The sequence below is a fragment of the Agelaius phoeniceus genome, chromosome Z (genome assembly GCF_051311805.1).
Source record: "Agelaius phoeniceus isolate bAgePho1 chromosome Z, bAgePho1.hap1, whole genome shotgun sequence".
In the NCBI taxonomy this organism is placed as follows: domain Eukaryota; kingdom Metazoa; phylum Chordata; class Aves; order Passeriformes; family Icteridae; genus Agelaius; species Agelaius phoeniceus.
The window spans coordinates 62,219,675-62,247,302 of NC_135303.1; the positions used below are offsets into that span (position 1 = coordinate 62,219,675).

Genomic DNA, 27,628 nt, shown 5'->3' on the forward strand with positions numbered 1-27,628 from the left:
AGTACCTAAATTTGCTTCAGGAAGTTTCTTTTGTACCAGTTTCTACCCTTGTGTGTCTACCTCTCCAAACAGAAGAAACCTAAACTTAATTATTTATACATAAACATTTAAATCTCATTGGATTTATCTGGGGGATTTATGAATTGCCTTTAGGTAATAATGCTTGGCATTAGTATCAATTACATTTTCGATGTAAAAGTAGTTGAGACAATTCAGAATTAGTTTTCTGAATGCCCACTTCTTCTGTGAGCCAAAAAAGAAGAGTGTTAAGATTATTAAGTAACTTTATCCTCATTCTAAAGATGTAACATAACTGAATTTTGTATTTTATAAAAAGCAGATAACCTCTACTGGTTAATTTAAATAGTCATCTGCCAAGCATGACTACTAGAATTAGCAATACCATGTCATTTTAGTTGCCTGTTGAACCCTATATCCTGTATTCAGAGGAGGCGTCACATATGGTTCCACTTTTTCTCTCCAGTAGGAACATCTGGGCATGGCCAGAACAGCACACCTTAAATACTGGGTTCACTGTGTTACAGGTGCTTGAAAACAATAGATAATTTTCCACTTTCAAACTTAAATGGCACAATTTTGTGACATAACATTCTTCCCAGCAATTAAATATCAGGTGAGACTTTCTCAAAGCTATAGCAATCATATTTTAATCTTAGAGATATTACACTTTTTTCATTTTTTATCCAACTGAAGTGACATTTTCAAACTACTATAGTAATTCTTCTGCAGTCCTCAAGAATTTAACAAATGCCTACAAATTAAGTCATACTTCCACTACTTGCATGGGGCTTTAGAAGATGCTTAGTGCAAGGATATGCTTGTTGAATAACTTAACATTTCAACCTACTACATAACTTTGCAATTTAGGAGCCATTCCATGAAGTGCAGGCTTTGGAGAAGATATACAGAATGGTGTCTACAAATATTTGATTTCATTACCTTAAGGCTGAAACTAGAGGGTAGAATTTTTTAAAAGATACATGCCACTTCCATACAATGAAGAAGTGATACATTCAGACCAATGGATATATAATTAATTATTGATCTCAGCCACCTACTACAAACTGGATGCATGAATAGTAAAAATAGGACAATGTAATGTTCTGTCAGTACACAACAGTTCCAATAGCCAGTGCTTCATCCCCATCACACTCTCAAATTTAATATCTTAATTTTTCATGCAATTTAAAAAAATATACTATCAAATACCAATAAATTTAAACTTGGGAAAAAACTCCTGATGTCTAATACTTGTAGATAATAAGGCCTTTAACTGACTCCTACTTACCACAGATTAACTATGGCAGTTCTAGAGAACAGGCAGGCAAACAATTCCACTGGTTCTAAAGAGAAGTGTCCATAAAGTGATTTCTCACAGTATACCTCATTCAAAATTACAGGACTGCTCTTAGTGTAGTTTTGCATGGAATTAACATCAATTAGCTGACTCCCAGCTATAAAAGGAAAATTTCATAAGAAAATCTTTACAGTGTGCTTAGAAAGTTATCAAAAAAGCACTATGTAACTAGAGATAGGGAGAGAAGAGGAAGAGAAGCAAAAGGGAAAAGGAGAAAGGGAAGGAGGAAAGGAACCTCACAGTGATACAAACTGAACGATTGGAGCTGTTTGTGTATGCACAGAGTAACCAAGTGTAACTGAAGCTGTCAGGTAAACAAAAAGTAGGTTTACATAACTGCAGTACTCGTGCAGCACATGCATTACTATGGGTTAGCTATAGCACAAGTACTCTGTTCAAATGTGAAATGCAACTTTTTATACTTCTGTTTCTATTCTTAGAAATAACAACAGAATAGACTATCTTGGAAATGCTTCTGCAATCACTGGAAGGTCAAAAAAGTATGGAAGTTGGGATGAGATAAAAAAAAAAAAAGAAGCAGGTATCACCAAACGGTCTTCTAAATTAGAAGAGTGGTATTTAAAAGCTGGTGATTTCTGTGACAGCTTCTTAGAGTAAAGATGCACCTGTGGAGCTTTTTGTGCAGCTTTAAAAGTGATCATCACTGTATGGGGAAGCATTTGCAACCTACCCTCTGCCAGAGACGTACAGCTATGCTTTCTAAGGTGCACAGGAATCTCACGCAGTTACATATTACTACTTTATTATGGAAACATGATAATACACACATAATTTAAATATTTTTTGTATTGAAAGAAATGCATGCAAAAAGGCAACAGTGAAAAATTTCCAGTTTAGCCCTTCTTGAATGTTTGGTTTTGTGATGCTGTTCCTGAAATTATATACTGCATCTAGAACTGAAAATCTACAAAAAATTTAAATAGGTTACTACAGAAAAGTATACACATTATGCAAAATTTTAATTTCCTAATATCCTTGCACTTTACTTGATTACCTTTACTCTCTCTGATTCAGATAGAAGAGCACAATGAAAGAAATATGTACTCACTCTGCCTTTTGTTCTCTCACTGGGAAAACGAAATATTCTGCTTTTAACGATAATGTATTCTGCACAGCTATAAAGACTAAGGCATAGTTTGTAGAGAAGACATAACAAACTTAGAAACACAAAGGAGGAATTGCCCAGAATCCACTTTTACATCTGAAGATGTGTACATTTTTAGTTAATTTCTCTTCTTTTTCCCAGTTTCCTCCTAATAAAATTAGTATTTTGAAACACATAAATATTTAAACCTATATAAACAAAATATTTCCTGTACTAAAGTATTCCAAATAGAAGTTTCTACTAAATTATGAGTGCTAAAGATCACTGTTAATTCTAAAACTGAAATATGAAAAAATCTGATGATGATCAAGTAGCAGCATAAAACCTTGCCTCCCCTCTCTGGTTTTTAATTTCTACTTATCTTGCTTAAATTAAGCAGAGAAAGAGGGGTGGGATAGAGTGATATTAATTTTCAAATATAGAATTTGTGGTTTTCCATGGTCATATCCCTGTCAGTTATTTAATATTATACCAGCCAAATAAAATGTTCACATCATCTCTGAAATACCACATCCAACAGTATATATGAAAATTATTTCTCTTTCAACTGTTGACTACATTAGTTTTGAAGCATTTTCTTCTCCACACATTCAGAGCAGTCTAGCTTCTTGTTCTCAGTTGCAAAAATGAAAACAAGAAACAGGATTATTTTAGACTCTAACCTGAAATGCTGCAGCCTCTGGCCTGCCCTTCAGCCCTTCCTCTGAAAAGGTCTCCAGGTGCAGTTTGGGTAGCTCCAGGGTGAAGTCATTCGTGGCTGCTGCAGTACACAGCAGCAAGGCCTGATCTCTGACCTAAAGGGAAAAAAACCAGCATCAATGGTAATTCCCCTTCAGACACATTAACTGGGATGAACTGGGTCCCCTTGAGCCCACTGAGTGGACTTGCATTGATCGCTGGACCTGAAATCCATGAATAAATTTAGGACTAATTGATTTTTCGTTGCAAATAAATCTCTAATTCAGAGTGCTGGGAGAGAATGTTAAGAAGAAAAAGCATCTTCCCCTGGTCTGAAATGAGAAGAAAAGACACCAAGGGCTCTGTAGCCCAGCTGGCGTATACATTTCACAGATCTGTCGCCTGCAAAAACCTCGTAGGAAAAGAAACAGTAATTGTACTGTTGTACTGTAATTGTACTTCTAACTTAAGCAAATATGAGCTGTGAAATTAAAAAGTTCATGTGATCACATCAATGAGAAGCTGGCATGTGAGTTCTGTCTACTCTGGTATCAGTCCTCCAGAATAAGGTTCATTTGGAAACAACTCAGTCAAAAGTCAAAATTAAATGAATAATCCGCAAATAAAGCAAAACGAACTAACCTGTAGCTTTCAAATTAATAAGGGGGGAGGGGGGGGGGGGGGAATGGGAGGAAGAAAGAGCCGCTGCGTTTTGCGGACTGGGTACGGGAGGCACTCGGGGCCCTACGCGGGCTCCATGGCTTTGGCGCGGTTTCCCGGCTCGGCACAAAGGGCAGGCCGCCCCTGGCCGCGCGCGCCCGGCCGGCGACCCGCGCGCCGTTGGTGTCGCAGTGCCACCTGCCGGCCGCGCGCGGCAGCGCCGCCCGCGCTTTTGTCCTCGGGCCCGGCGCGGCGCGGCGGGAATGCCGGAGCGCTCCGGGAAGGGAGCGACGCGCTACCCTGCCCGTCGCAACATGTCCGTGCGTCCGTCTGCCAGCGCGGACAGGTCGCCGCGGGGATTTAACGCGCGCCTTCCACAGCCACACCACTTATGCTCACACGCCATATGATGCCACACACCCATTTTTTATTGTATTTAATACAAAATTTACAATGTCCGCCTCCTGGAGATCCCAGTAGTCAGATTATATTCTAATACCGACGGATAGACACACATACAAATATATGTTAGTACAAACGAATAGCTTAAATCCATTCATTTGGCATACACTGCATCTGTTGAGTAGCAATAGTGAGTACTGCAAAAAAAAAAATACTGTTCTAATGACCTAATACACAGTCTAATACTAAAACATACACTGAATATATTCTAAAACATATACTGGATATATTCTAAATACATATAAATCAATAGATATACCATTTACTAAGTACTATTTTAATAAATGTCAAGGTTTTTTAGAGGCTGCCTTGCCCACAAGAATGCACTGAACATGAATTAAAACATAAATCTATTCATTTAAATCCCAGATTACTTTTCTGTAACCACTTACAAAATTAGATTCTTGTAAAATGTTGATTATGAGTGAACAGATTTCAAATAATAGCAGAGCCTTTGAAATCTGCTCTGATTGAAAGAAGCATGTTATCTACTGATACAAAGAAAAAGAGATTTTATTTTATTCGTTCCTCTGTTCTGTGGGAATAGGGAGCCCTACATTTCCCAAGTTGACCTAAAGAATTCCTGTCAATACCTGTGGCTGCCAAACATATGCACTATGATGCAATTTTTATAACAGGAAAGGTCCTCTACACATTTTTTGCACACATAGTGCACTAGGTTCAGGATACACAGTCCTGTGGAACAAACATACTCTCTAGAGTGTTCTGTCAGCATGTGTAATTCTGGTCAGATGTTAACCTTGCTGAAGATAACAAAATACATTGCTTTAAATACACACACATGCACACACACACACACACACACACACCTGATTTACATTTTTATAGCTTATATACACAGCAACTTTTCAGTGTCTTTGCTGTCAGTATGCACACAGATAAAAGAAAACATTAATGTGGATTAAGGTACTAAGAATTTATCAACATCAAACCACCAGTGTTTTGCCTTCTACCCTTCTGAACCGTAGTCAATAGATCTAAATATTTTACTGCACCCTGGCCAATTCATTGTTTGATGTTTAAAAACTCAAACAGAATCAAAGAAAATTTATTAAATTTCAGCCCCCAAATGAGATACTATTAGCTTTGAAAGTCAAGTTTAACTGCGATATTGATGATTCTCTTTTTTCTGTGACAAAATTCACAAGGGAAATCCCTATGTCAAAGTACAAAAGCAGATTGCTAATACTAGGGGGAAAAAAACAATGTATAAGCAATGTAGGTATAATATATACACAATACAGACAGTAGAAGTCCTTTTAACCCTATTAGTTTCAAACTCTCTATTTCAGTATTGGGGTCTGACACTCACTGAACAATAAAATATAAACCCCATTTTTAAAATGGCTGCATTGTGGTGTACAAATGCCATTAATACCACTGCATCAGAAAAGTATGCTTCTTAAGAGAAGAAGATACTAAAAAATTTTGATATGAGGATTCACAATTAAAAAACAAACTAAATACTTTTTTGTGTTTGTAAATACTTAGATTGCAGAGAGTACATCTCATTATCAGTATGCATACTGATGATCAGTATGCGTACTGAGAAACTTTTCCTTTTGAAAAACACTCATGAGGGTTCAGGGAAAATTGTAAGAACAAAAGACTAGGTGTATGCTGTACAAATATACTATACTGTTTCACTAGAAGTGAAAACATTCCAAGCTGCCTACCTCTTCAAGGACTGGAAAGCGATAATGGTCATGCCTGCATGGACTCATGTTGGAGAGACCAGATCTGTATGAAATCTTAGTAAAAGACTAATTTAATAACTTCTGTCTATTGGCTTTTTGAGATCCAGAAAGAAACAACAGGAATTGGGAAACTGTATTTATTTCCTCATTCTCTAATGCAGTAAAAACAGTACTCACATGTAAACTTACATTACAGAACCATGAGGCAAAGATAAAATGGGTAATTTAATTTCTTTTTTAAAATAGGGTATTTTTGGAAGCTCAACAGGCAAAAGAACCATCCTATGAAGCTAATTTAAAATGCAATTTTTAGAGCTTTTTTGTGTATAATGACATTTTTTTTTCTTACATATGAAATCTAAAGCAAGACCATTTTATCCGAAAGGTCTCCTGAGGCTAGAGAGCTTTATGTTAAAATCTAAAACACCTAATCAGCTGATCAGGCTTATTGCAATGATTAAAAATGTCTAAAACCAGTTTCACTTCCCTATATTCTAAAATTATATAAATTTATATTTATCCATTGTTAGTGAAGGTTTTGGACATTTCTGATTTTCGTAAACATAATTTTATCTGAGATTGTGAAAAGTTTCAAGAGTGATTTTATACAGAGTTAAGTATTGTGACAGCATGCTTCTAAGTATGATCATTACATTTTTCAGTTTAGACATATATAAATACTATATGAAAACAGGCAAAATCTCAAATCCACCCTCTACTACAATACTCATAGCATTTTAAAATAAAGAAGAAGAGTGACTTATGACAGTGTTTAACTTTTTAATTAATTAGGAGAGCAACAAAGAAGACAACACTATAGCCACTCAATTTAAAATCAATAAAGTACTCATTAATTCAGATCAAAGCTGAAACTGAATAATAAACTGAAGTTACATTATTGACTGAACCAAGGTGTAGAATTTGATGGGCTAATTCTACATGTCCAAAAATCAACTTTTAAATTTTCTGCTGCTCAAGATAATAGTAGTATTGTCTGCAGTCCACTCTGGTGCTTACATTGGTTTTTCTGTGCAGTTTGATATAGTATATACAGTTATGCCATTAGAGACATGATACTAAATGCTAGGAAGTTGTAAAAGGTACTAGAATGTGCTCAGCCTTCCTAATGTTTTTTCCCAGTTGCTATCTGACTGGTACAACAAATATGAGATTTTAGTTTTTATTTTGTTCCTAATTCAATGCTTTCCTACGGTGAAAATAAAATAATATAATTTATGGATATAAACTTCACAATGTAAGCTATATATGAGAATATTTTGCAAGTTCAAAGTTCACTAACTCTACATTATAAAAACTTATTTTTAGGCTTATTTTTCTTTCCTACTACTTTTTAAATAGCATATCATCTGCAATTTAAAGAGCAGAACAAGATCTACTGTGATCTGGTGATAAGCGAATGGAAAATAGTGATTTAATCTGTTTGTCTGAGATCACCATATTGCTGATACAAATGCAAATACAGAAATCATTCTAAGTGTACAAGCAAAAGGGTTTCTACCACACTGCTATGTTTTCTGCATGTGACATACAACAGACAAAAATGAGTTTAGAACTTTTTAAGTAGAACAAAGTAGTTTGAATGCAAATCTTAGTCTTAACCACAGTCTTGCAAGTCTATGGCTGATTTAGCTGCGTAGTGTCCGTACCTCCAGGGCAGCATGTTGAGTGGGGGCCATATTACACAGGTTTAAAACATGCACACCTACCGTACACAGTCCTTTGCCAAGGGAAGCATTTTAACAGAAATAAGTTACTATGTAACTGCTTTGAATGGGCAAGTCTTTGTTATAGTGTTATACAAATGATTATGGAACTAAGAAGAATAATATTTTATACATTGTTGGATAGAATTAAACCTTCATAAACACTTCCTATTTGTTTTCACATTTAATATGAATTGCTAAAGTTTTCTTACTCCATATTAAAAATACAAATGAATATACAGGAAGAAGTTCCCCCAACAATAATACTGAATAGTCTTGATAACAGTAGTTCTTCAAGTAAGTTGTTGATACAGATTATTTTCCTCAGGATACATTCATATACTTGGGGCTGTCTAGAAAACAGTGATCAATCTAAGTGTGATCCATTTAAGGGAATACAGACCCCAAATTATTTGCTGCAGGATTTGGCACAAGTAATATCCAAAGAAGTACCTCCCACAGCACCCTGTCAGATCATAGAGTAAATCTGCTAATATTGGTTGCTGTTAATACCAGTCTGAGCCTGCTCTGAAAGTAAGGAAATTACTACAAAAAGTGTATATTCATCTTATTGAATGAGGGCCTATATAATTTCAGATACAATATTTTCCATCAGGATGTTTCAGCAACCAAGGATCACTCCAGAAGTCAAGAGATTGCCTGTGACAAGTCTGTGACAAGATAGTGTATCTTAAACTGAAGGCACTTTAAATCAAGCACCTAAAAATTGGAAAATTATAGACACAATTAGAGAGACAATGAGGTGCGGAATGGTATTTGGAACCAAATTCGTCAATTGAACTGCAAAAACACCGCATCAAACCTTTCTTTTTTTTTTCCCCGAGAGGGATAAAAACCAAACTACACCAAATCACAATATATTTTGCTCAGACAAGAGTGTCTTATAGGGCAGAAAGGGAAACAGTTTAATGGATACTTGTTACATGGCCATCACAGTTAGTTTTGAGTCATCATTAAAAGCCATCAGATCATTGCACATTCATTCATCAAAAAAAAAAGTCCTCAAGTCCAAGGGTCTGATTTCTGTTGATAGTGGAGGTTGAAATAGCATTTTGACATACCTTAGTGTAGGTGGCCATACATTATCGCAATTAGTTATACCGAATATTTACCTCAATAGAATAACTACTGAAAATCTCTGTATTAGCATACTGATTCAGTGACTATGCTGATTACTGCCATACAAATTTGTATTTAATTACAAAACAAGCCATTTCACAGGTGCTTTCTAAGAGAGCATTAATTACTGAATAAAAGTGTTTGTGTAAAGGAGATATATCTCATAAAATTGATGTTTTGGGTGTGCTTGACTTTTTTTTTTTTTTTCCTCCCTTCAGGACTAGTCAAGATTATGGAAATTAATTTGCAGAGCAGACTACCATCCCAGACTTACCTATCAGATTAATTCAAGCTTTCTGATATTACTACATACACACACTGCATGGTCAGTTGAATAAGACATTAATTTGATCCACAGTTGGTTTTTTGCAAATGTTGACCACGGCACCTAAGCTTCTCTATAGCTGCAAGATGTGAACTATAATACATCCCCTATGAAAAGGTTTCAGTGACCTTGGGCTGAAAATGAACCTATGTCAGGAGAAAACAACTGTTAATGTAGTCAATAATTCCACAATTCTCAAAACAAGGATTTCTCCTTACTAAAGGCAAATTATATATAAGTATTCAGCCTTTTAAAAAACCCAAAACAAACAAACAAACAAAAAACCAAAAAACCCCACCTCCACCAACCAAAAAAAACCCAAGCAAACAATCTACCCAAAATAAAATCAAAAAATCACCTTAAAACCAACAAAGAAAACCAAAATATAGAAACAAATATATCCTGAAATTAGTTACTTAGATACGTCCAAACTGAAAACAGTTAAGCACATGGATATGACATTCGGTAATGTCTTATCTTTACTTTGTGAAGGTTTTTAAATCCCTCTTGAGCTGGAGTATCATTTTTAGCTTGGCTAGGTCAGAATGACACTGAACAATATGAGTGATGACACACTAGACAGCTATATGGACAGAGTTGTCATCAGCAAGCCAGCTGTGCTAACACCTGTATGTCCTGCACAACTGATCTTTAGGAACACGGATCAAGAAAGTCAGATTGCTAGGAGGTGAAACAAAAGTCATTCATCAAACACTGAAATTAAGAAGCACTCCTTTGAGATGGAGGAGGAGAAAAAGTAATATTTTTATTGCATTTTTTTCTTATTATAGAGAAATAATAGATGGTTTTCTATTGCAAACTTTTTACAGAAATTATTTAGAATTTTAACAATCTAGTTGTGTTTTCTTGGTGATTTTTTTGCATGTACACATACTCACTGTTTCAATAGGCTTGTGACAGGGCCAGTTGAGAACAACCCAGGACCACAGTGATGGACAGACTTTGAGCACACATATAAAGCAGGCTTCCCACTTAATATTAACGCGTCTAACACACAGAAAAACCATCTTGGGAGTTTCATTAGGTTAGGCAAAAAAGAATTGAGATCTCTAAAATGAGGGCTTTAAAATCATTATTGAGATAACTAAATAATATGATGGACTACAGATCCCAGTTAACTGAGAGAAATGTGGCAGATCAGTATACCTGAATGCGTCAGGTCATATCTACTGGAGTCTGACAGAGACAGCTAACTTAAGTCTCATAAGTGTTCTCTTCTTCCAGGACCTGATCAATTTGTGGTCTCATTGCTGCAACTAACAATTATTGCCACTTACACTTGAGTGTTTTTTCCAATGTAGTCACTTGTATATGGACTTAAACCTATTGCAAATTAATTCCTTGCAGGCCATAAAACTGTCATCATAAGGAAATGCATTTGATTACTATGGACCACATCAGAAATAACAATCTACTGCTACAACCTTACTAATTCTCAAGTATTCAACGGCCCCACCCCATCTCCAACTGTATTATATGTGCTGTATTATAAAAACCCAAACCATTAAATTAGATAAAGAAATATAGTTCTGTCTTTGTATTTTTAAAAAATATATTATGGGATGGATGATACAGTGTTCATATTTTTTTTTCAATGATAGCATCATGGGACCCAGATCTTGTAAACAGTTTAGGGGCATTTCAGAGGAGACAACAGGGGTCGCAGCAAGGCAATGAAACACAATAGTGGATGGATTTCAAGGCATGACTGCTGACACGTCTGCATGGAAGTTGTTCTGCTAGCTAGCATATGAACCTTTCAATCAGCAGAAATGAAGTGCACTACAGAAGTGGACAAAGAATAATTCTTCTCTCCAAGTGCCAGAAGGAAAGGAGCACACTGGATAGCTGCTTTGATCCCGAAGTTATCAAAGCACTGGTGTGCTGCTGTGTCCCAAAGTGTCAGAATAAGTAGGTTGCTAACTCTGGTATTGGGAAAAACAGTAAGCACATTGTATTTATTAACCTGCTAAAACAGCCAAATCCTAAGCAGCCAGGACAGACTATGATAGACTAAACTTGTCAAGATTTTGATGGTTAAGAGTACAAGGAAAAACAAAAAAATTTCTGTCACTTTGAAGGCTGGCTCACTAGAATGACTTGTCATGGTGGTGTATAGCACAGGCTATATGTAGAGAACAGAGATTTAGGCAGGCTGAAAAGGAGGCAGCTATAGCAGTGTACCAGGTGCAGTCTCTGTGAGAACAGATGAGTGCAGGACAAAGTTGGTTCTAGACACCTCTGGTTCCCGACCCACCAGGTCACAGCTAAGACCCACAGCCCTGCTGGCAGCCCCTCTGTGAAAATGAATTTAAGAATGAGAAAAACCCATCACACAGGGAGAGAAGGAGGGAACAAAATACCGAATATCTAAGTCGGAAAAGAAGTGAGGCAGAAACACTTAAGGCACTGGATTAGGTATTTCCTCATAGCACAGAGAGAGGCTGTGTTGGGGCATATCCACACCATATTCCATGAAGGATCCCCTTCCAGGGGAGGTCGAGGAAATCCTTCAGGATAGTTCCCAAAGGAATTAATATCCATGGAGAGTCCACGCTGAAGCAGATATTCTTGAAAGATGGCAGCCCACATGGAGAGCCCACAGTGATGCAGGGAAACAGCATGAGGAGGTAGGAGTTGCAGAGAGGAGTTGGTGTAGACTGACTGCAAACCCCTGTGCCTCACAGCATGAGCAGAGCAGTCACAAGTGAAGCTGAGATTAAAAGGCAGGGTAATGCTAGTTTTGAAATTGTTTCTACCTCTCCAAATCTACTTTAAAAAATAAATTAAAATAGTTTCCCCAGGTCAGCTGTTTAACCTGTGATGATAACTACTATGCATTGTCTCTATCTAGATCTCAACACATGAGCTTTCTCATCCTGTTTTGTCCCCCTGTCCTCTTGAGGAGGACTGAGAGACCATCTGGGTGGGCATCTGGCTGCTGGCCAAGGCTAATCCAAAAAAGCACTCAAACTGAGAAGCAATACAAGGGGAAGCTGAAGATTTCAGCAGAGATAGTGTAAAATTATTTCTTCCTCTGGTGGGATTACAGGATAACAGAATATTCTGAGCTGGAAGGGACCCACGAAGATCATGAAGTCCACTTTTAAATCACTGGCCCATACAAGGATTGAACCCACAACAGTGGCATTATTACCATAACTAATAGATGATTAACTACACGTTAAAGAATTTAGTAATGGAAATTAATAGATTTAATGTCTCTTACACTGTTTATACAACCAGAATATTAAGAAATAAAGAAGAAATTAATAATGGAACACAGTTTATCAGCAAGCACAACAAGGATCTATTTTATAACAAAAAATAACCTCAATGTTTTGAGAGGAAAGTGTTTCAAGAAATAACTTATTTTTCATACATAAAAAAGGACTGCCCATGGGTTTTAAAATAAGACATGTTCTTAAATGATTTTTCTTTTTATTAGAAGACATTTTAAGAAAACTTTCTATGTTTGAACTTCAAGTAGATGGAATTTCCTTTCATCACTCTTTCAGTAAAATTTTATTTATTTCTGTTATCATTTTGCTATTACCTTCTGGTCATCTTCAGTATTTGATAATAAAACTGAACCAAACCATAACCCTCTTGAGGTCTCTGTCCTTGGCAATATTCTGTTTTGATTTTTTTAGTTTGTTAAAACATTCACTATGCATTTAGGTATTTGTCCATAATATTTAGATGGTATAAGATGAAAAAAGATCTCTTATAGTATCAGGAACTTTTGTGGAAATAATTCAGCTCCAGGCGTAGGATAAAGATAGCTAATGTGACAAGACCCAGGGTAGGACAAAATATAACCTTCTAAAGAACATCTTGTAGTTTATGAAGGACATGAAACTAGTTGCTAAAAATATTTTCTCTCTTAGCATATCCAGTGCTCAAGTTCTTCAATGGCTATGCTTCATAAATATTCATGAAGATTAAAAAGGTAGCTCCACAATGGTCTTGAAAGAATCACTCTGGGCACAAGCATGCCCAGGCACTTTTTGGCAAAGTCAAATGTATGATAATAGATGTTTCATCCACTCATAGTGCAGGGCAAAAAGTGGTGTAAATTATCTCTGGTCCAGTGGCATATTAGAAGCACACACAGAGATTGTTTCCCTCGGATCTGATTTCTCCTGCTTTTGTTTGCAGAATGTAACACCCCTATATACCCAAAGGCAGATGATCTAGTACCCACATTGCCAACTTCTGGAATTCTTGTAGGGATAGAATATGGAGAGGAATGAGGCTATTTTATGGATCAGAGTACACTGTCTTATCCGGAGTCTAACTAAGATTACTAAGGATGTCTGTAAAATCCCTCTGAGATCTATAGGTAAAAATTTAGCATTATGAATTAATAATACAGATCCTGAAGTGATACAGTGGAATTTTGTGGATATTTTCTCATGAATACATCAACACAGAAATATCAAAACCTTCAATTTCAAACTCCTGTAAGTAAAGCTGAAGTTACTAGTAGTACTTGTCCAACTTCAGTTGATTCTGAACTTTACCCATTTTCTTTTGATGTCTTTCTTAAAACAAAAGTAAATCCCAGAATTTCTAGTGGAGAAAGAAAGGCTTATGGTTTCTTTACTGGTACATAGTCCATTTCTTAATGTTCTGATTTTTTACTGGGTGAGAAACCCTTTAAGAACAACAGTGTAAACTTTATGGTTTACACATCAGCCATGTTCACTTATGCTAGGTAATTAGTTACCATTATGATGTCGGGTTTACATTTCAGATACTTCCCAAACAAAATCAATAATTTCCCTTTGTTCTTCTAGGAGAAATAGAATGACAAATTTTGAATGATTTACAATCAATTTTTTTTAGTTCCTGCTGAAAGGAGCATCCTGACATTTCTAATTCTTATGTTTTCTTATTGTTTATGTTGACAAACCAGAAAGGATAAATTATTTTGCTACTCACTAACATGCTACAAGGGCCTAACAGCTATGTACATCAAGAATTAAGAAGCAATATGGTAACTAAAATTTTCAGAAGAAAGATGGCTGTTTCTCAAGCAATTCACTGCATCAGGTTAATCAGTACTAAGCATGTGGCCTTCTCTATAGCCTTTCCCCAAACACTTCAATCCTTGTGCACATAATGGCATTGCTTTCAAAACCAAAATGTAACCTTGCAATCCAGTACAATAAATTCTGAATGCCAAGGACATGTATCTCTTACTGCAAAACACAACACTTTCTGCATAACATGAGTTTTTATGCTTAAAGGAAGCCAGTATGAAAAAGGTGGGGGCAAAAAGCAAGACAGTTTCAACCAGCACAGTTTGCTGCAGCTAAACCACACAGTTTTAGGTTCTGTCACTTTCTTGAACATTAAAAGGAAAGAAAGACTTGAAAAAAGTATCTGAAAATTAAATTAGTTTTGGTGAACACAGAAACTAAAATGAAGAATAGATTCCCATGTTGCTGTGAATTCAAGATGTGATAAGGGAAATTAACACTCCAAGGTAATAAAAACACTTATTTTGCTTTGTTTTGCTCTAGACTAAAAACAGTTCTAAAACAATCAACAACTAGAGCTACAGTTAAAACAGTCCTTTTGCCTAAATAATTAATATACAAGCTTTGTTGGACTTTCAAATAATGCTATACCACGGCAAAACTGTGCAAGTCAAAGAGAATACTTAAGATTATTACTCAATTTAAAAAATGCCCTAAAAAATCATGAAAGCTTCTGACTACAGGCTACATCTTACTGTCCTTTCCTTATGTTTTATCATGTATCAAAGACTAAAGTAGCATGGTTTTATGACCACTATGCATGTGACATCACCAAATGACCTCTGGCTTACACGGCATAGACTTAGCTCCATAGAAATTGTTAGTCATTTGGATATTCAACTGTCTTCACTTGGTAACTAGAAATAGTGGTCTCAGCTATTAAAGGAAGAAAAGTGGATTTTTGTAGTTAAGTTTTGTAGCAAGAAATAAGAAGTTCGTGTACTTTAAAATTGTATTTTACTTCACTAAAAATGAACAGTTTTTTAGGATAAAAGAAGTTGAAGGTGGAAATAAACTCTAAGAAAAGGAAGCCACCTTACAACTTCTACTCCTCTCCTTTCCTGAGCAAAAGCAGTGATAAAACTTTGGTATATTTAGAAATACAAATCAGAGGAATAATTTTAAATTCTTACCTTATGCAGAGTGTCTTCTACAGCTTTCATATGACTAATGATCAATTCTCTGTCTCTATTACAAGACAAAAAAAAGAGGTAGATCATAGAACTGAAACTCTAATTAACTGAAATTAATTTTCTGCTAGTTTTTAACTATCACGTCTTTCAAATAATTGTTGATAACTCCAAGTATTATGTTTTTGTCTCTCCTTTTTATATCCCCAATGCAAACCTTAAAAAATAGTTCATGTACCACTATTTGGAATATTTCCAAATGAAATTTGTTTCTGTTGTGGACAATCAAACTAGCTGCTGTTATGGACAGATTCATGAACAAATATTTTCTTGAAGAGTTTTAGATGTAAAAGGCATGTTGAATGGAATTATCTAGCGGGAAGAGAATACATTCTCTTACATTTCTAAAAGTCCAGCCAAATATCCTATCCTTACAAATAGGGAGGTTTGGAGAATGAAATAATTCTCTAATGCCCTTTTGTAGATTAGGACTTCAGTAAGAAAGACAGCTCTCATCAGCTATGCTGTCATGAAAAACCTTGGCCTCAGCTCATGATTGACAGAAATAGAACTGAAGTTGCATAATACCACATGACTAAGGAGAAAAGAGAGCATGACCATAGGAAGTCAAATAGAATCCATGCCAGAAAAGCTAATACACTTCAATATTCCACAACTTTTTCTTATTTTGCCAGCTATGTGTATATTTTGTTTGAGCTTTTACAATACCAGAATCCATAGAATCAGTATGATTTAGGTTGGAAAAGACCCTTAAGGTCACTGAGTCCAACCCTTAGCTCAGCCCTGCCTGGCCCACCACTAAACCATGTCTCCAAGGACCACATCTTTTAAATACCTCCAGACTCTACAACTTCCTTGGGCAGCCTGTTCCAATGCTTGACAACCCTTTCAGGGGAGGATCTTTTCCAAATATCCAATCCAAACCTCTCTTGGCACAACCTGAGGCCTTTTACTCTTGTCCTATCACTTGTTACTTGGGAGAACAGCCCAAGCCCCATGTCACTACAACCTCCTTTCAGGTACAATAAGGTCTTCCCTCAGCCTCTTTTTCTCCAGTCAAAATCATGGCATTCTTCCCCATGGAATGATGGCTGCTTTCTCATTTCTTGATTCATACTGTCTTAACAGAAAGTACCAGAAGGTGGCCAGAAGAGTAAAACTGGCTTTTACATTCCTAATAAAGTCACATAGACTTTTCTATTTTCAGGATCCTGCCTTTCTTTGGACTAGATTGACAGGGTACTTGGTTGCTGGCTGGGGATAAACCACAACACAGAGAAATTACCAAAAGACTACTGTATTTTTGTCAGGTCCACTGTTTCAGACACTTTTATTAATATTGCTTCTTACTCAGGAGGAAAGTGGAAAGAAATGCTAGCCATCACTTAAAGAAAATCAAGTCAGCCATTCTCAGAAGAAGCTAGACATCTTGCTGTCTTTTACAGCACTACAAAAATTTAGGAAAGAAACTGAAAGACACTCATGCATTGCCTACAATCACTTAAGTCATGGAATTTATATTAAAATAAGAGTTTCCAGATAAGACCAAAGTCTGTTTAGCTACTTTGCTTACATGTTCCAAAGGAATAAAAAGACACTTGCACTTTTTACAAAGAACAAGTAGAACAGTTTATGTTAGAACATAACATAGAGTTCTTATGGTAGAACAATGACTGGTTGGAAGTTTTCACATCAAAAAAACCTTTTCTGAATATAAGAATGGCCATAGGGAATGATCCTTAGTGGAGTGCATAAAATAGATTGGGGCAGGGTGAAAAGGAGAAGGCTTTTAAAAACAAATCCTTCTTTGGGCCATAATCTGCTTTGATACACTTATACTAAATAATATTTGTCATTTTAATTAGCTTGTTAAACATATCACTGATAGCTATATTAATTACATTATTTTGCTGGTGCATAAGCCCCTTAAAGCTTCTAAGCTATTCTTCTTCAGAGGTCAAATCTACCCCATGTATAATGAGAAATTTTAATTTTAAATTGAACTTTTTAAAAATCTTGGCCATGGACCAATAATATTCAAAGTGCATACTACTGTAGCAGGAATAGATAACAAAGTCTGAAAGGATTTATAATTTTATCTGACTACATAACTCTAAGAGGTTATTAATAATCTCATTCAAGTCAATGGAACAGCTTTTGACTACCAATACTTTCAAAAATGGTCCCTGAACATTTCCTTCCACTCTTCAAGTTATAGTATAAAAAGGCATGGGGCTTACATCTAAATCCAAAGCTCTCTGAAATCAGAAGAAATATCTATACTATTCCACAGATAAGCCTTGGTCCAAAATGGGTTTCAGCCCCTTTAGAACAAACAATCATTCCTTAAACAAACAGAATGTGAAGGATCTATCAAAGAGATGTTGTCAAATCAGTAAGGTAATTGGCAGACAAAATGCTTATGCATTTTGGACCAAGAATTTGTAGCACTATTATGGGGTAACTACAGAAAACGCAACGTGCAGTATCTTCAACAGTTTTCTTTTTCGAAGTCTATCACTCAATTTCAAAGAGAGACAGATGTACTTTTGTTTTCTAGCATTACATTAGCTAAGGCTAAAACCCTGTGCATGAAAGTGAGAATTGATCTTTTGTCCGTTTTAAGTGATCTCCCCAAGGTCCCAGGGCTCACTTGGCTGCCATGCAGAGGGCACTCTCTGCATCGCGGATGCTCTCGCTCAGTCGACGCTTGTCCTGCTCCAGCTGGGTAAGAAGTCTATTTTGCTGACGCAGAAATCGATCTCTTCTTCTCAGCTCCATCGTTGCCTCGGAGAGACTCTGCAAGCAGACAGAAAACAGAGTTACTTGTCAGCCCAAATAATTAACTTCAGTTTATGCCATAGGCTATTAAACAAAGTGGAAAACAGACTACACTGTGTAGTAGATTTGGACCATTGCATACTAAGGTTTTATGAATTCTCTACCAAAATATTACCAACTTAGAACCCTCCAGTTTTTAGTATATTGACTGTGTACAAATACATTTATAAAATAAAATTATTTTTTGATCAAGCAGGGACATACACTATGCTACCAGTACTATATTTACAAATATCAGATCTAAACACAAAGGAAAGTAATCAAGAGTACAGCTTTAAGGAACGCAGAATATTCACAAAAACTTAATTTAAAATAAATATTAAAGAAAGGAATTCACAATGAAAGGGAATAAACAAGGAAAGATTTATTTAAATATTCTGCACTGTTCAGAAATTTCAGTAGAATAGATAATCTCATATTCTCTGTTAGCACATCAAGTACAATCTATTTTATTGTGCTTTCACTATTACAACATTAGTTTCCCAATATGCAAAATAATATGTATATTTTCTAAACATTTCTGTCTGGCATAGAATTAACACAACATGCTTTAATCAATTCAGATTAATCCAATAGGTGAAAAATAGCACACAGGACTAATTAATACAGAATCTGGCTGGTTGCTAGTCCTTTCTGCTGGGATAAATCGATACATTTATAGACTGGAGTATTAATAATTTGATTTCATAATTTGTCACATGTTACATTTTACTTATAGCTGTTAATTGCCTTTTTAGAAAGAAATTATAATCAGTGGTTATAAACATACTTTTACACATAGCATATTTCCTGATACATCCTAAAATACAGAAGAGAAGGCTGCGCAGTTGCAAGACTGAGCTCTTACACACCTTTTTTTCAAAATTTATGGGTATATTTTCTGCTTGAATTCTAAGAATGCTGTGCATAATTTGTACTCAGCACATGTCCTGAGTACTGTGGAACATGGAGATAAACGATGTCCTGACTCTGGAATGTGGAGATGTACTATGCTGTGGATGAGTATGACGAACAGTATATATAAAATGCTGATAAAAATTTGGAGGGTGCTGAAAACTCAACTAATCTGAAGAAGTTTCAGACCTCTTTAAGGGTCAGAGGCATTTCAAAAAGCATTACAATAAAGAAATTTTCTATAAAATAACAATCTACAGCAAAGGACTGCATAGTCCTGTAAAATAAACTGTCATCTGTGGACTCGCATAAGTCTTCTTCTTACATTCCTAAAGAGAGAAGGTAACCAGTTACTTCAGCAGTGGTGTATTTTGAAGGTACAGCACCATTACTTGAAGTCTTGTTCAGGAATTTACAAAATCTAAGCTGAAATTAATCACAACTGTAAGAAAAAAACCTGAAGTTTATTTAAAAAACTCTAAACCCAGAAATGTTAATATTATTCTTGTTCAAACGACTGCAGGTTGAATAATTCTATTTTGACTCATGTCCTTATTTTCAATAAACAACTGATATATTTCCCCTAAGGAAAGATAAACACACAGATAGCATTCATCCACTGCACAAGGATATTCAAAACCAGAAGTCTTGTTTTCAGAAATTCTACCCTTAAGCCAATGGAAGCTATCAAATCCCTGTCTAAACAGATGACTTTATGAATTATCAGATTTTCAGAAATTTTATTTCCAAGAATTGAAATGTGGATTAGCATGGATAAAAGGATCCATCTCTGGTTCAAAAACAAAGAGCATTATCTTCCTCCATTATTGTGTTTACTGTTTGCTTTCAACATTGAGGAAAGAGTTCTGAAAATCAAGTCAAGTAACCCCCTGCCCATATTCCCACCTTTGACAAATGGACTATATTTGAACACAGAACAAGGTCTCTATTACCAATGTTTGGTCCAACCCAGCTTCCCACCTGATTGAAAAATCTGGTTTTAAGTAGTTTCTGCTAGTATTTTGATGCAAGAAATTTTTGATGCAGATGCTGTTGAATGGATTTTGGCCCCAGCATCCTAGCAATCATAACAGAGTAGAGAAAGATAGGATAATAGGACCATTATGTGTATTTATTTTATTTTTATTATAGCTATCCATCTGCAAGGGTTGAAGAGTTGTTGGCTCCCACATAAATCTTTCATTACTGACCATGAACAGTGAAAAGACCCACTAGTCAAAATCTTCTGTGAGCTGCTAACTAACCTAGGTTACTCATTGCAAGCACATGCCTATTAACGAGGCAATAGCAGGGCCTAAATTTTTAAGGGGCATGGTCAGCAATCCATGCCAGCTGGTGATGAAGCAATATAGAAATGGTTAAATCAAGTATCTCACTGAAGAGCTGCTCTATTATATTCAAAGAGAACCCCATTATTTACAGAAATCTCTAAAGGATTCTTACTTTATCTAGTAACATTGCAATATCTAAACAAAATGGAAACGGATTTTAGCACTCCAAAAGCAGTTTCAGCAATTACTTGAAGCTTCTTGCTACTGTGGGTTAAAGTCAAGCCTTGGAAATGTTCAAATACAGTGTGGTGTATTATAAAATAATGGCTGGTAAGCCTCTTTTTTTGCTTCTTCAGATTGATCTAATTAAAACCCTTGATAAACTTTATGGACTCTAATATTTCCAGCTGAGTGACTGAAACCAAGAGGGTGTGCCTCAAGGCAGCAAGGCAACAATGATAAGCAGCAGGTTAGCCACTAATTTCTCAGCTAGGGTAGATTGTGAAAGTGTGATGTTCTGATATCCAAGAAAGTGTTCAGGAGAGAATAGGATAAATCAAGTTTAATAACTCTGCTCCTAATTGTTCCCTCAATGCTCCACTCTAATTACTTGGAGAACTCTCCTGACTGTCACCTGATATTAAGTTGTTGGAGGCTGAGTGTGGAGCAGTGAGATAATCAATAAACATTTAGTGGGGAGAAGAATGAAGATCCCGTTAAGCAGTGGGAACCTGCAGCACCCAAAGCCCTTCTGCTCATGAGAAAACCTATGGGAGAGCCATAGTGATTGCAAAGCAATAATCCAAAGCACTGGTTTTAGGCTTTGAGGCCTTTAGGCAACAGTACATTTGAGAAAAAAAGGTTAACACGGTCATCCTAATTACAGCCCATTTTCACATTCTTCATATATAAGCAAAGACAAGCCAATTAGGTAGAAAGGAAGATAAGGGAAGTTTTATTTGTATACTAATTAAACCCCTGATGAAATTAAAGGAAAAACATACAGCTCTGTAATTGTGTCTGAGAAAGGTCACTTCAGGTTCAGTTATCAGAAAAGCACAGCCTTGAGATATTTCACTTAATCCACAATATAGCCCTTATTTTGCCCCCCAGGTCTTAGTATTTACAAAAATAAGAAAATTTCAAAACCTGATAATGCATTTATCTTGAAATGTTTTCTGTGGACAATTACAACTGTTAGAAAGTTGAGGCTAACTGTGATAAGAAGAATGAAGGTTTTAAAAACCTAGTATGTTTGCACACAGTTCTGTGAAGATGCTGAGCTTTCACTTTCAAGTACAAGTGATTCTGAACCAACTTAGAAGCTCAACTCCAATTTATTAACATTCTGTAAAATGTCATTTATCTGTCTTTCTCAGGTTTTTAGGCATTCGGGTGCTAATTCAGACATCACTGCACTCCTTCCCCTCCAGTCTGCCAAATTCTCATAGATCAGTTGAGTTTTCATCACAATCTTTAGAAGGCATTTCCTTTAGAGACATTTAGATTTTTGACCTATTTTCCCTCACAAATTAAGCATGAAAAAACATTTGTTGGAGAGAACAGCAAGCAACTGATGGCACTGAAGAAAAATCTCATTGGCTGTCTGTTGGCTTGATCCTTCCACAAGCTTCCTTTAACAAGTTTAGGTTTTGCAGTCAGGAAACTTTTTATTCAAAGCCCATTACAAAAAGAAATCAAAGTTTAATATTGTAATTCTTTACACATAAAAAGGACTCTATTCAAAAGATAACAGATGGACAATCACTTCAGATGAACAATGACAGTCATACAGCTTAAATTCATGCAAAGCATGTGTGACATATTTATACTGAGACTGTATTTTCCAAGATCAACTAAAGCTAGATCAAACTGCTTAGTAAATTAGATTTAAATTACACAGACACAACACAGCAGTACAAAATATGCAAATACACTGCAGTATGTGTATAATGAACTAATTTGTGAAATTGAAGAATTTCTCTTTCAGATGAAGTTTTATATGCATATTCTCTATTTAGATGCAAAATATTACTTTTAAAAAATACATTCTGAAAGCTATCCTACACCCACAACTAATAAAATTTCACAATGAAAAGAAGTATAGAAAGTTTAGCCAGCATCCATTCCTTCACCAGTTTAAATACACTTCCCGTTATTATTGTTGGCAAATATAACGATCTCCGAGTGCCCCCCAGAAGTCTACACATAACCTAGAGCAGTTTCAAATGGTTCAAATCCAACAGGTACAACAAGCTACATTAATATTTAATGTTTACCATATTTTTAGTGTTCACCACTGCAATGCAGATCAAATACATCAGCTCAAACTATACAGCTGAAATTCCATGGGATGTTTTTTTGAAAGAATCTTTATTTATCAAGAAAAAATAGAAATTATGCTTATTCTATCAAAAGAGTGGATTAAAAATCTTAGGGAAAAAAAGTTCTGAGACAAAAAAAAATCATAACTGAGACTTCTCATCAATACTTTAAAACAATCGAATACATCTAAGAAGTACATTGAGACCTATGTCAAGAAATAAGATGGATTTACACTTCTCAAATAGAAACTATCAAGATACTATATCTGGATTCACTGTGTGTTTCACAATGTCTGCAGTGGTGTCTTAAAACAGTTTGAAATGAACTCTATGTGGCTGATCTGCTCTTGCAAACAGAACTGAGGCTGACCACCCATGACATCCCTTCAAAAACAAATACTTTCCTAAGTCCTTTAAATTGCACTAGGAAAAAAAATTATGAGTGTTTAAAAGGACAGTTGAATGAGCTGTATCTGCATTGCAGGAAAAAAACAGGGATTTTTTCAACCTCTTTGCTACTGGACCTTCATCCTGACAACAACAATCTTTTCATATGCTGGTATTGAGAGAAAGAACATACCTCGTGAATTGTGTCTGAAGTATATGATATAGCACGGAAGCAGTTAAAAGAGTTAACAGATCTCAGTGTATCTAACAAAGTGCAAAATGCTCTTCTTGTCTTTGTTAGAGCCTTGTGTAATGAGGTCACAGAGCATGAGTTGAGCTTAGGTTTACTAAGCTAAACAAATACCAACCAGCATAATCATTTTAATAAATAACCCACAAAATACTGGTGAATTATGCTTTCAGGCATATTTTCACATTTCTAGCACAATGTCACACACACAATTGCTTGTGATTGTTTTATATGAAAAACCCTCATAATATTGGAGTACAAACTATGGTTTATCCAAATCAGTACCAAAAATGTCAAGCAAACATCTAAAGATGATTATGAGTTAAATGACAGTACATGTAGCTCTAAAAACAGTTGTGATATATGGCTACTGTACAAGATCTAGAACCCAAGTATTATGAAACATTTAAATGAAATTTTATTTGAGAGTCATTGAACAGATGGGGAAGGGAAAATCCACACATATACATTTTGCAAGAGATTTTTCTTACAAAATTCACTTGAAATTTGAGGCACTCATGTCATGAAAGCAAATTACATTCATCACCTACGTACATGTAGACAACAGTCCATTTATTGACAGAAACATGGCCCTTAGACATCCAAGCAAGTTTAGGTACCTCAAACATCTCACCTGCAGTGATTTAGGCTGGATTACAGTGCCTCAAAGACTTTCAGCTACATTTAATATCTCTTTGCTATAGTGCAAACATTTCTCAATAGAAAATCTATTCTGATAAACAAGAAAGCAATCTATTTTTCAACTGCATTAGCTCAAGATATTTAGCAAAGCATGACTGAAAATGCTTTGTGAAGTCATTGAATATGTTTTAAAGTTATTGTGAATTAAAAGAGTTTAATAATTTAAATGGAGTAGCTTTTTCTGAATGATTTCACACAATAAAATCTCTTTCAGAGGAAACATCATATGCTCATTCAGCTCCAAAGTAAAACTAAACAAAACTTTTAAAGTGAAGTAATTACAAAACATAAACTTCCCACACAAAACCTATATCCTCATGGACTGTTGATGGAGACCCCTTTGAATAAGATGTTCTGGGCCTTTCAGACATACACTAATCCCAACAGAGAGCAGTTGAGACCTACTTTTAAACTGTGTTTTGGAAAATGATAAAGTACATGATAAAATCTATGCACATTATAATTTAGAAATTTTAATCATCTTCTAAGCTAAGTGAATTAGTATTACTGGAAAGCTGCAGAGAAGGATTATATCACTTAATAGGACAAATACAATTTTATAAAAACTCAGGCTTTTTCACTATGAGTTTTAAGAATAATCCTTGAAGTTAAGTGAGAATAAATTTTTGGAATCATGTGCATGGTGGTATGAGTACATGATCATTCATTCCTTATTCAATGTCTCACACACTACCTCAGGACTGATGTTTCTTTTTTCTCCTTAGAAATGCAAATTTCTCTCCCACCAGAACATGTAGCCCTTTGCAGTAACAGACTAGAAAAGACTCAGCCCTGCATATGTAGCAGATTTTCTGTGCTTTGGCAGTGTCATGCCTCTAAATCAGATACTTAAGTGCCACCAAAATGGAATAATGGGGTTTTTCACTGTTACACTTTTTACCCTGCTAGACTCTCAGCCTTATAGTTGGTACAGTTCCAAGGTTTCAAAAAGATGGTCTACACTTGGATTACATTGAAAAAGATGAATTCTCAAAACTGCCATGTACCTGTAAATGAGGCACTAATACTACAAGCAAACTCTGATGCTGCTCTGTAGCACTGCTCTCTGCAATACTGGTAATTTTGCTAAACATTATCTACTTGTGCACATAAGCACACACTATGCAAGACAGAAACACAACCAACACTTAGATTTCATCTTCACTTTAAAAGTGATAATCTATCACACGTACATACATAAAAATATTTAGTTGCATATCTATGAGGACACAACATATTGCACCAATTTCTTGCATTTCATTTGTCGCCTCTCTCATCAGTCACAGCCTCAAACCACCTGTCTCTGGCCATGTCCTACTGGTCTCAATGATCTTTCATTACCAGTGACATTTCTAAGCCCTGTAAGAGACTATTTTAGGTTCTCGAGAAATACTCTTCCATTTGCTTTGTATCAGAAATTTGCTTAGAATATTTCTGAATGGTAACAGTCAGTTAAAACAATTCAGGAAGAAGAAGAAATAACAACAATAAAACATTAACGATGACAACAATTTCTTTACAAAGTAAATAACCACAATTTAATTCCCACTGTTTATTTAAGAAGGAATACAATCTGAAGTTAGGGGGCATCATGACACAGAAAAAAAGTCATCTGAGTCAGGCTAAATGACACAGCATTCTGCTTCAGAACTAAATTTGAGAACAAATATTATGGTACCCTGTCTCTGTCTTCTCTTCAGACACTGGTTAAAAAATGGGAATACTAGGAGTCTTCAGAACAGTTTCAAGGAAATTTCTAAATAGAATTTAAGGTTCAGTTCTGAGTGCAAAAATATACTGTCCATAACCTCAATATACTGGTGACCTCAGCTAAGTTTTTTTATGCTGAAGCCCTTTCTTGGAAGAGGCTGCTGCACAATTCCACCAGACACGCGTACATTAATGTGAGCCATCACATTGAAGAATTAGGGGCAATGACAAGAATGTCAATTAGTGCCACACAAAGGTTTGATCTTGCTTCATAAAGAGTTTTTGATTTTCTTTAATTAATTAATTAATTAGACAAATCTCTTTTTTTTTAGTATGGCACTAACATTAATATGGGCTTCACAAGATTTATCACTTTATATGATTTACATTCAAATATTGCATTCCCCTTCAGATGAGTTCTGACCAAATCATACATGCAAGGTATGTGTGTTTCCACAGAGCCCCAAATTTATTAAGTGCATAAATGTTTTATTTGACCATCAGGCCAGCCACATCTTGCATGATGTACCTGCAGGGAGAAAACACACACCCCTTTTACTTTTTAAACCTCAAAAAATTAAAAAAGAATTGATATAGATGTAATTTTATATTAAAAGGTCTATTCTTCAATATAGGTCACCCCTATCCTTCCACTCATTAAAAACTGGAGAGTAGTCACCTTAGCAGAAAAAAAACAGATACAGTAAAACAAAATTTAACTTACATAAAAGGCAACTCTTAAATCATTCTATTGAAAAAGCATCAAAGATATATTACATCCCAATATTCAGCAAGGAGATCAAAGTGCTATAAAGACATATTGATTAGATGTCTCAGTTCCTTCTGGATATGCTTTGAGTCATACCAAGTGCCAAACGAGAACACAAAGCTTAATAAACAAGGTATAAGTTTCCCTGAGCATGGCAAATACAGATCCTGAAATAGGGAAGTTAAACAGTGACAGTGAATTCAGTGAAAACTGAATAATTATTTATATTTTTCTCTTTTGGTATATTTCTTAACTATAAGACAAAATGGCACCATGATGGTACAAGACTTGGAAAGTTACCTACTTCACTATAAATGACAGTAACAAATATGCCTATCACTAGGTGATACCATGCAAGTAATTATTTTAGTAAACTAAGTATATTATTATTAACTTTTTCTAAGAACACTTATTTCTTCCTTTTCACACCTGAGAAATTTTTCTGTAAACAATGAAGCAGTATTTATAAAGAAATGTTTGAACTGCTACTTAGAATTGAGAGTCTTAATGTCATAATTCTAAAATCACTCAACTTCTTATCGAAAAGTCCACAGACAAACAAAACAAAACAAAATACTAACAAACAAAACCCCCAAAATACAACACTTAAGGTGGTTTTACTTTAACTAGAAAGAATTGGGAACATTTTAAAGTCTTTTTAACTGAGAAATAAAATGATCTAGCAACAAGAACCTCACTGGATTTTTCACAAATACATATTGTGAAAGACAACACAAAAAATTAGGCAGCATAAAATATAATATCTATTTTGAGTTTGTTGCCGTGCTATAATTTTGAAGAGCTCTACTAGAGGACAGCATAGGTACAGATTTTGGAAGCTGAAATTGGTACAAATTTTGAAAAACTTTCCCCTTGAAAATCACTGAATACCTAATGGAGTATCAAATTAAATTAAAAGATCAAATTATATGAAGGATAGGCCCAGCTGCTGTCATAGCATGCAGCCAAGGGAATACAGGTGCAAAGGAATGCATCTCTTCTTTTAGTCTTATGCCAGTTAGATACAT

At 35.4% G+C, this 27,628-nt stretch overlaps 1 protein-coding gene across 6 annotated transcripts in view; it reads right to left on the bottom strand.

Moving 5' to 3' along the window:
- Nucleotides 1-27,628, bottom strand: part of CCDC171 (coiled-coil domain containing 171) — a 158,303-nt gene that overhangs the window by 41,153 nt on the left and 89,522 nt on the right. For all 6 annotated transcript variants that reach the window (XR_013180148.1, XM_077172123.1, XM_077172122.1 and 3 more), the window contains 3 exons: nucleotides 18,085-18,230; nucleotides 15,414-15,468; nucleotides 3,167-3,298 (listed from right to left, as the gene is read on the bottom strand). Coding sequence is in view for 5 of the 6 variants with exons in the window: in XM_077172123.1 (XP_077028238.1) it covers nucleotides 3,167-3,298; nucleotides 15,414-15,468; nucleotides 18,085-18,230 (333 nt within the window). In the remaining variant the exon portion in view is untranslated. The remainder of the gene's footprint in view (nucleotides 1-3,166; nucleotides 3,299-15,413; nucleotides 15,469-18,084; nucleotides 18,231-27,628) is intronic.